This window comes from Phodopus roborovskii, unplaced genomic scaffold (genome assembly GCF_943737965.1).
Source record: "Phodopus roborovskii unplaced genomic scaffold, PHOROB, whole genome shotgun sequence".
Classification (NCBI taxonomy): domain Eukaryota; kingdom Metazoa; phylum Chordata; class Mammalia; order Rodentia; family Cricetidae; genus Phodopus; species Phodopus roborovskii.
Window position 1 is genome coordinate 1,138,606 of NW_026126459.1, and position 14,746 is coordinate 1,153,351.

Sequence of the window (14,746 nt, forward strand, 5' to 3'; positions counted from 1 at the left end):
GAGTGTTGTGATTACAGATGCACACCAGAGCATTAGGATTTTTATGGATGGTGGGAGATCAAATTCAGGTCATCAGGCTTACACAGCATTTTTACCTGCTGCGGCATCTCCCCAAACCCTACTGTGTATTTACTGAATAATCCTGGTATCTTAAATCTTTGGTTTTGATTTCTGCTTTTCCAACTTGTTCTCAATGTGTGCTTTCATATGTGTGATAATCCTGGATTGTGGGATCGTACCAGAAAGCCTGGGTTTTATCTGAGAAGCCTGTGAAGCCTTGGTTGGATCGAGACCTCCAGATCACATGACATAGACTCATGCTGAGTACTGCACCAAAGCCAGTAGAGGACCGTGTGGACTTAACCACTCTGAATGGGGTGTTCCAGGCTGTCAAGGGGGTGGGCCAAGTGACAGGTTATTACCCACACAAGATGGACCACAACAGGACCACCTCAGTGTAGCCGGTTCCCTTCTCCACTATGCCTTCTATGCCTGGGAGCCTAGCTACCACATGGGTTTTCCTGGTTGTGATGCCCAGCCTCAGCCTCATCCCTCTACCCTGGCCAGGACACATTTGCTGGGCCCAGAGCCTGGGACCACAGCCTCTACCTTCTCACAGATACAAGATGATCTAGTACCAAAGGACAAGGTGAGACCCAAAGGAAGGTTGGAATTGCTTTTATTGAGGGGCGGACACCGCAGGGCCTCCGCCCATGGTCAGGTTAGTGTTCTGCCTGGCATCTCCACCTGCCACCAGCTCAAGGTTAGTGGGACATGCAAAGCTCACTCAGAGGGTGGAGGCAAGGGTAGGAACCACCATGGCCATGAGCTGGCTGGACAGGAAGGGAGGGTGGCACTGGCCAGGTGCTAACATCAGCACAGATGGGCCAGCCAGTGTCTCTGGGCCATGGAGGGGCCAAGGTTCCCTGGGAGAGTTGGGCAGCAGCACCCAGAGAGGGTTTCCACAGGCTGAGGAGCCACTGAGTGTCAGATCTGGAGAACCCTCTAGCCCTGCCCAGCCAGAAAGTTCATCTCCTACCCTGTGTCTGGATCTTTAGGGCCTGGGTACAAGAAGGACACAGAAGGCACTTACAAGGGGAGCTGAGGCTGGAAGGCTGAAGCAGAGGCTCAGGTCTCGGGGTGGGGTGAATAAGTACAGGGCAGGCGGTGAGCTACAAAGCACAGCTCCAATGGCAGCTGCAGGAGCCAGGGGGGAGGCTGGGGCCAGGACCAGGCCTTATCTTCCCATGGGAGAGGGGCCTCTGTGGGTAGGCTGGAAGAGATGGCTGGCCTGGGACCTTTCCTTCACCAGCAAGACCCAATGAATAGGCAGGTAATTCAGAGACACACAGCTGACTCAGGACACAGGCCTCAAGAGACCTAAGAGCTGTCTACTCATGGGATCGTCCCCAGGTCCCCTCAGCAGCTAGGACCAGCAGGTAGACATCCAGTGGGGTTGGCTTAGAGGTCTGGAGGCCTTTCACAGATAGAATCTTCCCAGGAGAGACAGGCGTGGTAGGCTAAGTGCCCAGCTCTGGATTCTCCAAGGCACCTAGCTGTGGTGAGTGGCAGGTAGAAAGGATTAGGGAGACCCAAGCGGAGTGAAGTGGTCACTGGGTCTAGGCCAGCCCCATTTCCCAAGACACAGGCTGTCTGGACATCAGATGTGTGTGTGTGTGTGTGTGTGTGTGTGTGTGTGTGTGTGTGTGTGTGTGTTAGTCTGGTCTTTTTGGTTAAATTTTAGGCACCGCTTGGGAGGAAGACACCTTTACATGTTAAAAGACCCCAGCGCCTCCACAGAGAGCCTGGCCGCATGCAGGGCTGGAGGGCAGGGTGCAGGCAGGGGGTCAGGCCACAGCAGACTCGGGACCCCCTAAAGAGGTTGAAGGCCCTGAGGCATAGCGACGGCCATAACTGGAGGAAGAGTAAGAGGAAGACGAGAAGGTCATGGAGAAGCCAGAGCCAGTGGCATCAAAGCTGCCACGGCGGGAGCCGGCCCGGGAGCCGGTTCGTGAACCAGTGCGTGAACCAGCAGTGGAGCCAGAGCCGCTGACACTGTAGGGACTATAGTAGCCCTTGCTGGACTGTGCCGCGGCTTCCAACAGCCTCAACCCTGTGCCCTCTTCCACCATGCTGCGGTCCAAAGCATCCTTGTAGGATATCTTGAGCTTGGTCTTGGGGCACGTGAGGTACTTGGAGTAGGCACTGACGTCACGCAGCTTCTGGGCTGTGCGAGCATCCACGGTGCCCCGTTGCAGGGCCTCATCAAGGGGTACACGGCCAGGGGTGTCAGGCTCAATCAGACCACCTGTTAGGTACTGCACCTCCAGAAAGCGCTGGCCTGCCTCATAGTACAGCCAGCCCTTCTTCAGGGCCTGGGCAGCTGACATCTTGGTCTTGGTGCGTGGGTCCTCAAACCCACAAAAGGCCTTCTGGGCCAGATTGATACGGTCTACCATGATCTTGTCCACCAGGCCCTTGTTGACAGCCTCAGTGACTGGGAAGCGCTCACCAGTGCTGGGATCAATGATGCCCCCAGTGCAGGCCTGTGCCTCCAGCAGCCGTTGACCAGTGATGTTGTCTACCAGGTTGCGGTGCATGGCCTCAGTGATGGACACCTTCTCCAGAGTCTCTGTGTCCAGGATGCCAGCCACTGGGCCGGTCTCCTCGGTGGGATCAGACCAGGAAGCTAACTGGGTCCTAGAGACAGCAGGGCTGATGGGGTAGGAAGAAGATGAACCCACAGAGGAGGAGCGGGAACGGAAGCCACCAGCATTGCCTGAGAGCATGTCAGCAAACTCAGTGATAGACAGTGTGCCAGCACGGTATTGGTCCAGTGCTGAGCGGTCAATGAGGTTCTTGGTGATGGCATCATCAATGTCATACTGTCGGCCAGAGCGTCGGTCAATGATCATAGATTTGACCACGCCGTCTGATGAGGAGATAGTGATTTCTTCCCACTCGCATTCCTGCTCTGACAGCTCCAGGTATGTCTGGTGGTCAATGAGGCCCTTGCGGTAGGCCTCATACACTGACATCTCCTTGCTTGTCTCAGGGTCCACAATTACCACACGGCGCTTACGCACTGAAGACTTGGAGGACGTCTTCCGCTCCCGCCTCTTCTCCTTCAGCGGGAGGAGACACAGGCCAGTCTGGGGGTCAGTGATACAGCGCTCCATCAGCTGCAGGTAGGTGAGGTTCTCCTCTGTGTTGGGGTCAAAGAAGCCTTTGGTGTCATCTGAGGGATCGGTCAGGATCTCATTCATCTCCTCATCAAAGAGGCCACGCTTATAGGCCATTTCCACAGGTAGACGGTGGCTCTCCTCAGGGTCGATGATGCCACCAGTGGCGATCTGAGCCTCTAGCAGACGGATGCCATGGTCTTTCAGGATTAAGCCCTTTTTCATGGCCTGGAAGAGGGAGATAAGTTTTCCAGAGTAGGGATCCTTGTAGCCAGTGACAGCACGTTCAGCTGACAGAAGCTTGTCTTTGAACTCAGGGCCCACGATACCCATACGCACAGCCTCCTCCACAGTCAGCTTGAGTCCCTTGATAGGGTCAATGACATAGCCAGTGGCTGCCTGTGCTTCCAGGAGCTCAAAGGCTGTACCGGGGCGGATAATGCCCTTCTTCATGGCCTGGTACACTGATAGCCGCTCCTTGGTAGCATCAACAAAGACTCCAGCAATGCAGCTGGTACCCTCAAGGAACTTCTGCAGGTTCTTAGTGACCTCCTCAATGGAGGTCAGGCCTTCTTGCAGCTGTAGCGCCGTGGCCTCATCCATGACCTGAGAACGCACCAGCTCCTCAACAGTAATCTGCTTGCGCAGGCCACGGAAGGTCAGCTTGCGGGCATCAGAGAGTGGCAGGAGCATCTGGCCACTGTTGTCATCACGGCGGCATCGCTTGAGCAGCTGTGTGTAGCTGAGGCGCTCATCTGTAGAGGGATCCACATAGCTGCGCACCTCACTGGGCTCTGATAGCTGGTCATGTGTGTCCTTATTGAGGTAGCCACGTTGGTAAGCCACCTCCAGAGGGAGGTGGAAACCCAGGCGGGGGTCCACAATGCCTCCCGTGGCTAGCTGGGCATCCAGCAGCCTCAACGCCTCCTCAGCAGGGATCAGCTCCTTCTTCATGGCCTGGAAGAGTGAGATGGTCTGTTCGGTATAGGGGTCACGGTATCCAGTAACAGCCCGCTCTGCGGAAAGCAGTCGGTCATGCAGCTCAGGGCCTACTAGACCCTTCCGCACGGCCTCATCCACAGTCAGCCGCTCACCCTTCACTGGGTCCAACAGGAAGCCTGTGGCTGCCTGTGCTTCCAGCAATAAGCGGGCCACCTCAGCACTCAGCAGCCCCTTCTTAAGGGCCTGGTAGATGGTTAGCATCTGTCTGGAACCAGGCAGGTAGACACCGGCCACTGACCCTGTGCCATAAAGGTAGCGCCAGGCAGATTCCATCTCCAGAACTTCACGGAGGTTCTTGGTGCCTTCCCGGAAGAGGTTGTAGGTCTCAAGGGAGATGATCCGGGCCTCGTACAGGTCTTCGGCAGTGAGGCGGCGGCGCACATAGTCATAGGAGGCAAGGTTCTGCTGGCGGATGATCTCAGTCTTCTCAATGATTTCAATGATAATGATGATCATACGCTCCTTGGTCACTCGACCAGCCTGGAAGTCAGCCATGAGCCGGGCTCGTTGATCATCTGGGATCATGTCTGACTGCATCACCTCCCACAGGGACATGGAGGAGCCACCGTGGCTGCCACCACCAGGGATGTCAATCTGTGTCTCCTCAAACGCCCTCCTAGTCTCCTCCTCAGTATACACCTGTGTGGTTTCCACCACCTCTGTCTTCTCTGCCCCTTTGAGTGGTAAGAGGCGCAGGCCTGTCTCGGGGTCCTCCACACAGCGCTCCAGCAGCTGTAGGTAGGTGAGGTTCTCGTGTGTGTTGGGGTCGAAGAAGCCCTTGGTGTCATCACTTGGATCTGTCAGCATACGATTCATCTCCTCATCGAAGTAGCCACGCTGGTAGGCCACGTCCATGGGCAGGCGGTGGCTGTGCACGGGGTCAATGATGCCACCTGTGGCAATCTGAGCCTCGAGCAGGCGGATGGCATGTTCCCTGAGGACCAAGCCCTTCTTCATAGCCTGGAACAGCGAGATGGTGGTGCCTGAGTAGGGATCCTTATAGCCAGTGACCGCTTTCTCAGCTGACAGTAGCTTCTCATGGAGCTCAGGGCCCACTACCCCCACTTTGACAGCCTCGTGGACATACAGACGTTGGTTCCGCACAGGGTCCACTAGAAAGCCAGTGGCTGCCTGGGCCTCCAGCAGGAGTGTGGCCGTGCAGGGTCTGAGGAGGCCCCGGCGCATGGCCTCATAGATGGTTACTTTCTCTTTAGAGTCCTCCAGGTAGATGCCAGCTAGGCAGCCACTGCCTTGTAGCAGTGTCCGCACAGAACCCACCTCTGACAGGTCTTTGACTGACGTCTTGCCATCCTTGAGCTGGTCAAACTGAGCTCTACTGAGGATCTTGGCAGCCAGGAGCTCACTGGCCGGCACAGGGGCACGGAGGCCACTAAAGGAAAGTCGCTCCTGCCGCTGGATCTCTACCTCCTCCACAATAGTGATGAGAATCTTGATGACCTTCTCTACAGTGACCTTGCCCATGCGGAACTGCCGTAGCAGCTCCTGCCGCTGCTCCTCAGTGAAGTATTCGGAGCTTATGAGCTCCCACACTGTCATTGTCCTGCCCTTAAAGCTGCCCACGGGGACCCCAACCGTGGCCTTCTCCAATGTCTCACGGGCCTGGAGCTCAGAGTAGACCTCCTCTTGCTGGGCCCGGACAACCTTCTCTGAGACTGGCAGCAGGCTCAACCCGGTCAGCTGGTCAGAATGGCACCGCTGCTGGAGCTGGCTGTAGGTGACTGGCTTCCGGTTGCTGGGGTCAAGGTAGATTCTGGCATCATCCCTGGGTGACAACAGGGCCCTGTTGGTCTCTTTGTCCAGGTAGCCCCGGGCATAGGCAACATCCAGTGGCACTCGGTGGCTCTTGCTGGGGTCTACAATGCCACCAGTGGATAACTGGGCATCCAGCAGGCGCAGGCCCTGTTCTCGGGGAATGAGACCCTTTTTCAGGGCCTGGAACAGTGAGACACTCTGTCCTGAGTAGGGGTCCCTGTAGCCTGTCACAGCCTTCTCAGCTGACAAGAGCTTCTCATGCAGCTCAGGGCCTACTAGGCCAGCGCGCACCGCCTCATCCACAGTTAGCCGGGCACTAGTGGCAGGGTCAATGATGTGCCCAGTGCCAGCCTGGGCCTCCAGCAAGGCCACAGCCACATCTGGCTGCAGCAAGTCTTTCTTCAAGGCCTCATAGATACTCAGCTTCTGCCCTGCTTCTTCTAGCCACACACCTGCAATGACACTGGCACCCCGCAGGGCCCGCCTCACACTGTCAGCCTCAGCTACCTCCTGCACAGAACGTTCACCCCTTTGCAGCTGCTGGTAGAGTTCATGGTTGATAACCCCACTCTCCAGTAGCTCTGCAGCAGGCACAAGGGCACGGAGGCCCTCGAAGCAGAGCTGGCCCTTCCGCTCTTGTTCCTCTACCACCGTGATAACAATCTTAATGATCTTCTCCACTGTGATGCGGCCTGTTCGGAACTGCCGCAGCAGATCCCGTCGCTGCTCTGCTGTGAAGTACTCTGAGTTGATGATCTCCCAGATGGTCACAGTCTTACCCTGGAACTTGCCAAATGGTGCAGACACAGTGGCCTTCTCAAAGACGTCACGGGCCTCTGTATCAGTGTACACCAGCTCACCACCCTTGGCAGCCTTATCTGTGAGAGGCAGGAGACGCAGGCCTGTCTCGGGATCCTCCACACAGCGCTCCAGCAGCTGTAGATAGGTGAGGTTCTCATGTGTGTTGGGGTCGAAGAAGCCCTTGGTGTCATCACTGGGGTCAGCCAAGACACGGTTCATCTCCTCATCAAAGTAGCCACGCTGGTAGGCCACGTCCACAGGTACACGGTGGCTGTGTACAGGGTCGATGATGCCACCCGTGGCGATCTGGGCCTCCAGCAGGCGGATGCCATGGTCCCTAACGATGAGGTCCTTCTTCATGGCCTGGAAGAGGGAGATCTGTTCCCCTGTGTAGGGGTCCTTGTAGCCGGTGACAGCACGCTCTGCTGACAGGAGCTTGTGGTGTAGCTCAGGACCCACGACACCCTCCTTCACAGCCTCGTTGACAGTCAGCCGCCGGTTCCGTACAGGGTCCAGCAGGAAGCCTGAGGCTGCCTGGGCCTCGAGAAGGATAAGAGCTGTTCCAGGGCTAAGCAGCTGCCTCTGTAGGGCTGTGTAGACACTCAGTTTCTCATTGGTGGGCTTTAGCAGCAGTCCTGCAATACTGCTGCGGCCCTTCAGATATTGGTGTACATCCTCCCGCTGTGAGAGCTCAGCCACGGTGGTGTGGCCCTGTGCCAGCCACTGCAGTTGCTCCATGCTCAAAATGCCTGCTTCCTGTAGCTGTTGAGCTGGCACCTTCTGACGCAGACCCTCGAAGGCGTGCTCAGGTTCTACCTCCACGGGTGGGCCATCCAGTGCATCTTGGCCATTGGGTAGAGCTTTTGCGGTGGCAGCCTGGGTGGCAGCAATCTCCTCTGAGTGTGCCAATGCAGCCCGGTGCTCTTCCTCCAGGCGCTGCAGCCGCTCTCGCAGCCTCTGGTTCTCCTCAGCCAGCAGCTTCTCCTGCTGCTGCCGCTGCTGCTCCAAATGCTGCAGCTCCTCCTGCTTACGCCTCACAGCCTCCTCTGCCTCGCACTGCCGCCGTCTGGCCTCCTCCATGCTGGCCACCAACTCCTGCTTCTCCTGCTCCATCTGCTGCTGCTGCCGCTGCTGCTCCTCACGTAGCTGCTGCGCTTTTGCCACTTCATCCTGGAAAAGCTGTTCCAGCTTGGCCTTTTCCTGCTCAATGAAGCGCTCCCGTTGTAGCAGGCTATCCTTCTCAGAGAGGAAGCTCTTCTGCAAGGCCTGTGTCTCCTGCAGTATCTGCTCCTGCTGCACAGTCTGCATCTGGTAAGAACGGAAAAGGAGGTTAGCTGTCAAGGAAGATGGAGACCCTGGAGACCCAGAAGTATTCGCCACCAAGGGCAGACCCTCCCTGCCACCCAGCCCACCCTTCCACCTATGAGGAGGGAGGGCGGTACCTCCTCAGACTTGAGCTGCAGCAATGTGGCCTCTTGCTTGAGCTTCTCCTTCTCCCGCTCCAGCTCAGCAATGGCCTCCCTCAGACGCTCAGCATCATGATCACTCTGTTGTCGCTGGATCTCCAGTGTCTGCACCAATGTCACTTTCTCCTGCGTAGCAAGTTCAGTGAGGTGCAGCTTTTCACCAATCTCTTCAGCCTGCTTCCGGAAGCGCTGGGCATCCTCCTCTGCACGGGCCTGAGCCCGGCTCATCTCAGCCATGCGCAGCTTGAGGCGCTCAGCCTCTGCGCTCATTTCCAGCTGCCGCTGCCGCTCTGCCTCCAGTGTCCGCTGGAAACCCTGTGTCTCCTCTACCAACTGCTGTGCCATCTGCTCCTTGTCCTCTTGCAACCGCCGGGCCTGCTCCTGTGCAAGCTCCTTCTGCTGCTGTAGCAGCTCGGCCTCAGCTTTAAGCCTCGTGGCTTCCTGTACTGCCTGCATCTTTTCCTTGAGCATCTTCTCTGCCAGGGCCCGCTGCTGCGCCAGGTCTTCCTCTGCTAGCTGCCGCAGCCGTGCTGCCTCCTGGGCAGCCACACTCAACCGGGCAGCCTCCTCTGCCACCTGTTTCATCTTTTCAGCCTCCTCCTCCAGGAAGCGCTGCGTGTTGTCCTTGTCACGCAGGATGAGTGCCCGGTTTTCAGCTTCAATGCGAGCCTTGAGCTTGCCCAGCTCTTCCATCTGCACACGGACAGAGAAGAGCTCCTCCTCTACCTGGCTACGCTGGCGGGCAGCCTCAGTCACCTCAGCCTTTAGCCGCTGCAGCTCCTCATCTAGGATGCTCTTCTGGTGGTCAGTCTCCTCTAGCTGCAGCCTTAGTGTTGTCAGCTCCTGCTCTACCTGGGCCTTCTGCCGCAGTGTCTGCTCAGCAAACTTCTTATGCTTCTCCATCTCTGCATCGGCAGCTTGCTTCTGCTTCAATGCTGCCTGCTCTGCCTGTGCCCGACGCGCCGCCTCCTGCTCAGCTTCCTTACGCAGCTTCTCTGCAGCTGCCTGTGCCTGCGCCCGGGCCTGTGCCTGCTCCTCCGCTGACTGTTTCAGCCGCTCCGCCTCTTCCACTTGTTTCCGTGACTGTGCTGCCTCCCGTTCTGCCTGCTCCCGGGCCTCCTCTGCTTCCTCGGCAGCTCGCCGCGCTGAATCTGCCTCACTCCGCAGCCGTTCTAGCATGCTCTGCTCTTGCTGAAGAGTTTGCTGCAGCTCCTCTTCCCGCTGCTGCACCACAAAGGCATGCGCCTTCTCCTCTGCCTGCAGTCGTTTCTGGGCAGCCTCCTGGGCCAGCTGCAGCTGCCTTGCGGACTCCTGCTCTGCTCGTTCCCGCAGGCGCCGTGCTTCCTCCACCTTGGCCTTGAGACGCTCGACTTCCTCCAGTGCAACCTTGCGCTGCCGTGCAGCTTCCTCCTCAGCTGCCAGGCTCTTCTGCACACGCTCCTCTGCTTCCCTGCGCTTCTGCTCCTCCTCAGCTGCCAACTGACGCTGTCGCGCTGCCTCTTGCTCTGCCTGCTCCTTGCTGCGCATTGTGTCCTCGGCATTGCTTCGAATGCGCCCTAGCTCCAGCTCCAGCTCGGCCTTGCCCGCGGCAGCTTTCTCAAAGCTCACCTTCAGTGCCATGATCTCCTCCTCCACCTGTCGCCGCTGTCGCAGCGTGTCTTCCACCAACCCCTTTTGCCGCTCTAGCTCATTCTCTGATGCCTTGCGCAGCTGCGCCAAACGCTCCTCTATGTCAGCCTTGTGCAGGGCAGCCTGCTCCTCCAGACGCCGCCTCTGGAAGGCCTCGTCTTCAGCCAGGCGCCGTAGGCGCTCATTCTCGGCCTCCTTCTCTTTGAGTGCAATCTCTGCCTCTGTCTTGAGCCTTGTGGCCTCACTAATGGCAGCCAGCTTCTCAGTAAGCACTCGCTCTGCCTCGGCCCGCTGGCGTGCCGCATCCTCCTCAGCTAGCTGCCTCTGCCGCTTTGCCTCCTCAGCCAGGGCACGCAGACGGGCAGCCTCCTCAGCCAGCTCTCTAAAGCGGTCGGCCTCAGCCTCAAGCCTCTGCTTAGACTTCTCGCTGGTAGATCGAGACTCTTCCTCGGCTCGCGCCTTGCTGGTCAGCAGTACCTCCATCTCGGCCCGCACTTTGGCCAGTTCAGCCTCCAGCTCCTGGCGCTTCTGCGTGGCTGCAGTCGCTTCCCGCTGCAGCCGGGCCAGCTCCTCTTCCAGCAGCTGCCGCTGCTGTTCGCCTTGCTCTGTCTCAGCACGCAGGCGGATCAGCTCCTGCTCTGCAGCCAGGCGCTGCTGCGCAGTACCCTCCGCCAACAGGCGCTGCTTCTCCAGCTCTTGTTCAGCCAGCTCTCGCTGCCGCACAGCCTGCTCCTCTGCCTTACCACGCCGCCGTGCCTCCCGCTCTGCCTCCTCCTTCTGCTTCTCCGCATCAGCCTGAGCCAGACTCTTCTGCTGGGCCACCTCTTCCGCCTGCAGCCGCAACCTAAGCGCCTCATTGGCCTTTAGCTGCCAGCGCTCTAGCTCCCGCTCAGCCTCCTCACGGGCTCGTTCAGCCTCAGCTTGTTGCTGTGCCCGCCGCTCGGCCTCCTCCCGCAGCTGTGTCACTGTCACATGCTCTTCCTGCAGCGTGCGCTCCAGCTGCGCTGTCTTCTCAGCAAAAGATGCACGCTTGCTCTGCAGCTCCACCTCGGCACTGCGCTGTGCTGTCTCCAGAGCTACCTGCACTTGGCGTGCCCTCTCTGCCTCAGCTTGGCGCAGCCGCCGTTCAGCCTCTTCAGCCTGCAGCCGCAATTCCTCCAGGGCCTGCAGGGCCCGCTGCTTCTCTCGGGCTGCCTCTGCTTCGGCCTTTACACGCAGGGCCAGCTCTGCCTCCGCCTGCCTTTTGCGCTGGCTCTCATCTTGCACCTGCCTTCGCAAGCGTTCGGCTTCCTCCTGAGCCTGACGCTTCTGTGCTTCTGCCTCCTCGGCCCGTGCACGCAGAGCCTGTAGCTCGCCCTCTGCCCCTCCACGCTGACGCTCAGTTGTCTCCAGCTGCAGACGCACTACACGGATCTCCTCCTCAATACGCATCCGGCTGCGCTCTGCAGCCTCCACCTGTTGGGCCTTGGCCTGGATCTCTGCCTCTGAGCTCTGCCGAAGATGCTGCAGCTCCTCTTGGATGCTGCGCTTCTGCTGCTGTGCATCCACCGCTGCCTCCTCACGCCGTGCCACCTCCTCTTGCATGCGCCGCTGCAGTTCTTGTGCCTCCAGCTCTGCCTGTGCCTTAGCCTGGGCATGTGCCTCAGCTAACTGCCGCTGCTTCTCCAGTGCAGCCTCTACCTCAGCCAGTCGCTCACGCTCCTCTGCCCGCTGTTGCTCAGCCAACCTCTGTGGCGGCAGCAGAGAGAGGAAGAGAACCGGAGACAGCGTGAGCGTCAGGAGGGTGCCGGGTGCTCACATGACATGGACAGTACTAGCACAGTTCACTTCGACAGCACAATTTGGGGGGATCAGGGAGGACAGGGGTTCCAAACCAACCAAGGAGACAGCGTGCACCCACCCAGGGTACTTGAGCAGCGAGCATAGCGGCCCCACCATGCTCACCAGCCTGGGGAAGGAGGCCCAGGCATCCTCCCCTCTTCCCGCAGACAGGCAACGGAGACAGATGGATAGGGGGAGAGAGAAGAGAGAGCAAAGCAGGAGGCTCGCAGGGCCTGCAAGCCATACCCACCATGCCACACACAGAATCTGAATTCTACCAGATCCTCTCAGGCCTGGTTCCCACCAAGGGCCCTCTCCCTTCATGGGGGGGGGGGCGCTGTTCCCAAAGCCCAGTGGGATGGGAGCATGGTAAGGCAGCCAAAGTAAGGATAGCCACGTAGACCAGAGCCAGAACAGAAGGCCTCTCAAGCTGGCCAATAGAAGCAAAGTGGATGTAGGGCTACAGGCAAGCCACCAAGGCCACCTGGGATACAGGGAACTAGACAGATGGCACCACGCCTGGCCAAGTTACTCTGAGACACTTCTCTCCAAAGCCCACAACCACACACATCAACTCTTCCTAGGGTGAGACCCAGTGACACCAACACAGAATCCCCAGGAAGAGCACATATGAGAGCCAGAAGGATGCATGTAGGAACACTCGCCAATGAGAAAGGGCGCACTAGCCACCAGGAGGAGCGCAGAGCTGAGCCAGATCAAGGTGGCAGCCACAAGGAAGGGTGACCGAGGGAGCCGTGCTGGGGTGGGGTACTGGGCAGCACTGGGCATGGGGCATGGAGTGAACTGTAACAAGTGGTCCCAGACAGGGATCATAGAAATATGGGCTGCATTTGAAACCAGGAAAAGGCACTTCCCCGACCCTGCCCACATGGCCCCAGGCATACCTCTTCCTCTTCCATGCGTCGCAATGTCTCACTGATGAACTTGATGTATTGACTTGTGAGTGTGGTCAGCTCACTGTAGCGTGTACGCAGATCCACATACTGGGAGAAAGGAGGAAGTCAATCAATAACCAAGAGCCGCCTGAGGTCCACCTAGCCCCTTGCTCAGTTGAGGCTTGGCCCAACTCCATCCTACCTCTTGGATGACACTCTCCGATCCAGACTGAACCTTGGGCTTCTTGGCTGGGGAGGCCACGGGCTCAAGCTGTGCCTTGTAGGTGACCAGCTGGAGTTCATAGTCCTATAGACACACAGTGTAGTCAGCTGCCAGCTCTATACACTCTGGTTGCCTGAGCCTGATCCCCAGGCTGCCTCACGGGCTTTCTCTGGCACAGCCCAGGCTTGGGAGAGCCACTCAAGAGCCCAATGCTTGCAACTGGCAAGTGTGCCCCTGGTTTTGAGTTCTAGAGCTGGCAGTGGGAGGCCTCACCTTGATGGCATTGATGTACTGCTTGGCGAACCTCTGGCACTCCTCAACCTTCTCGCCATGACGCTCAATCTCTTCCAGCAGGGCCTGAGGGAGGAAGGGGTTAGCATCGAGCCATTGGCTGCAACCTATGGCATGCCAAGCCTGAGACCCACCTTCTCCTGGCGCAGTTGTTCTCGTGCAGCCTGGTTGTGGGGTATTGGCACAGCCTGGATCTGTTCTTGCCGCCTCTTGGCGTCTTGCAGCCAGGAGCTCAGTGGGTCAGCGCTCTCGCGGTAGTAGCGAAGTTGGCGACCCAGCTGTTCAAGCTCACGCTGCCGCACATCAGTCTGGGCTAGCACAGCCTGCCAGCGCTCCAGCAACTGGGTGATGCGCTCTCGCCAGCGCTCCACTTCCACATCCCGCTCTCCATGCCGCTGTTGTAGCCTTTCACCAACTTCCTGGGCCCCTCTCAGCTCATCTCTTAGGGTGTCAAATACAGGCTGCTGTGCTTCTGCCTGGGCCCGCAGTTTCTGTTGGGCAAGACAAGGTGGGTGCCATTTTAACACAGACTCCTATTGACCCTGTCCCCAGTGAAGCACAAGTTCCCAAACAGTACCTTTAGTGAGGCCTTGGTGGCTTCAAGCTCCTGGAGAGTGGCAGGTATAGCCTGGGCCTCCTTGAGCTGCTCCTCATGGGCTTTAAGCACCTCCTCAGCCCCCTGGGTACTGCGAATTACCAAGCTAATGGTCTTCAGTCTAGGTAGGAGATAGCAAGACTCAGCCAGGAAATACATGGGCTCAAGCAACACAGCCTAGATGAAGGAACCAGAACCACTATGTGCCTCCTGCTATGCCCAGACCCTACCTGGCCAGAGCAGTGGTGACTTAAGCTGGAAGACCCAGAGGGAGGATGCTCCAAGTAGGAGCAGGTTACAGCACTTGCAGTGTAGTCCTCAACCTCCAGCTCAAGACTTGCTGAGCAAACAGGAAGTAGGAAGGAGACCATGTAACCAACAGAGACAGTCCTAACACTGTATTAGCATTTGTTAATAAAGAGTGGATGCTCTTCCAGAGGACCTGGGTTCCAGTCCCATCACCCACATGGCAGCTCACAAATGTCTGTAATTCCAGTTCCAGGGGATCTGACACCTTTACACAGACATACACATATGCAGGCAAAACATCACCAGAGCACATTTAAAAAAAAAAAAAAAAAGTGGATGTACTACATAATACAGAAAGCAATAAATGCTGAGGGCACAAGTCTTCTGGAAGTCAGGCCCTATGAATGTATCTACAGTGTCTCTGAATGAAACTATGCTAAAACAAAAACCTCTGAATGAAAATATGCTAAAATAAACAGAAAGAAAAGAGTAGAAACTCTGCAGTTAGGCACAAGAGGATAGGTAGAAGGGGCTGGGCTCTGGAAAGGATCTCATGCCACCAAAAGGAAGGATCCTAAAAGGATGATGAGGTCAAGAAGCCTGGGGGATCTTGCTGCCTGTCCCTCTAACATCTTAAGCATTGCTCCAACCATAACTGTTCCTCTTAGGTCTCCATTTTTCTCCACCAAGAAGCTCATCAGTCTCTCAAACTCACTGATGGCCTCCATGTAGCAGATTGGTCCTTCCTCCTGATGCTACCAGTCTGGCCACACTCATGGCCTCTCTCCCTCCTCCTCTCCCTCCCCCCTTCCCTTCTA

General features: G+C 57.6%; 1 protein-coding gene across 15 annotated transcripts in view; it reads right to left on the bottom strand.

Annotated features, from left to right (window-relative positions):
• Window positions 1-662: 662 nt before the first annotated feature.
• Plec (plectin) overlaps window positions 663-14,746 on the bottom strand; it is a 60,340-nt gene continuing 46,256 nt past the window's right edge. For all 15 annotated transcript variants that reach the window (XM_051189164.1, XM_051189165.1, XM_051189174.1 and 12 more), the window contains 7 exons: window positions 13,662-13,800; window positions 13,219-13,575; window positions 13,067-13,150; window positions 12,773-12,877; window positions 12,580-12,678; window positions 8,201-11,581; window positions 663-8,066 (listed from right to left, as the gene is read on the bottom strand). In XM_051189164.1, coding sequence (XP_051045121.1) covers window positions 1,848-8,066; window positions 8,201-11,581; window positions 12,580-12,678; window positions 12,773-12,877; window positions 13,067-13,150; window positions 13,219-13,575; window positions 13,662-13,800 — 10,384 coding nt within the window. In that variant the 3' untranslated portion in view covers window positions 663-1,847. The remainder of the gene's footprint in view (window positions 8,067-8,200; window positions 11,582-12,579; window positions 12,679-12,772; window positions 12,878-13,066; window positions 13,151-13,218; window positions 13,576-13,661; window positions 13,801-14,746) is intronic.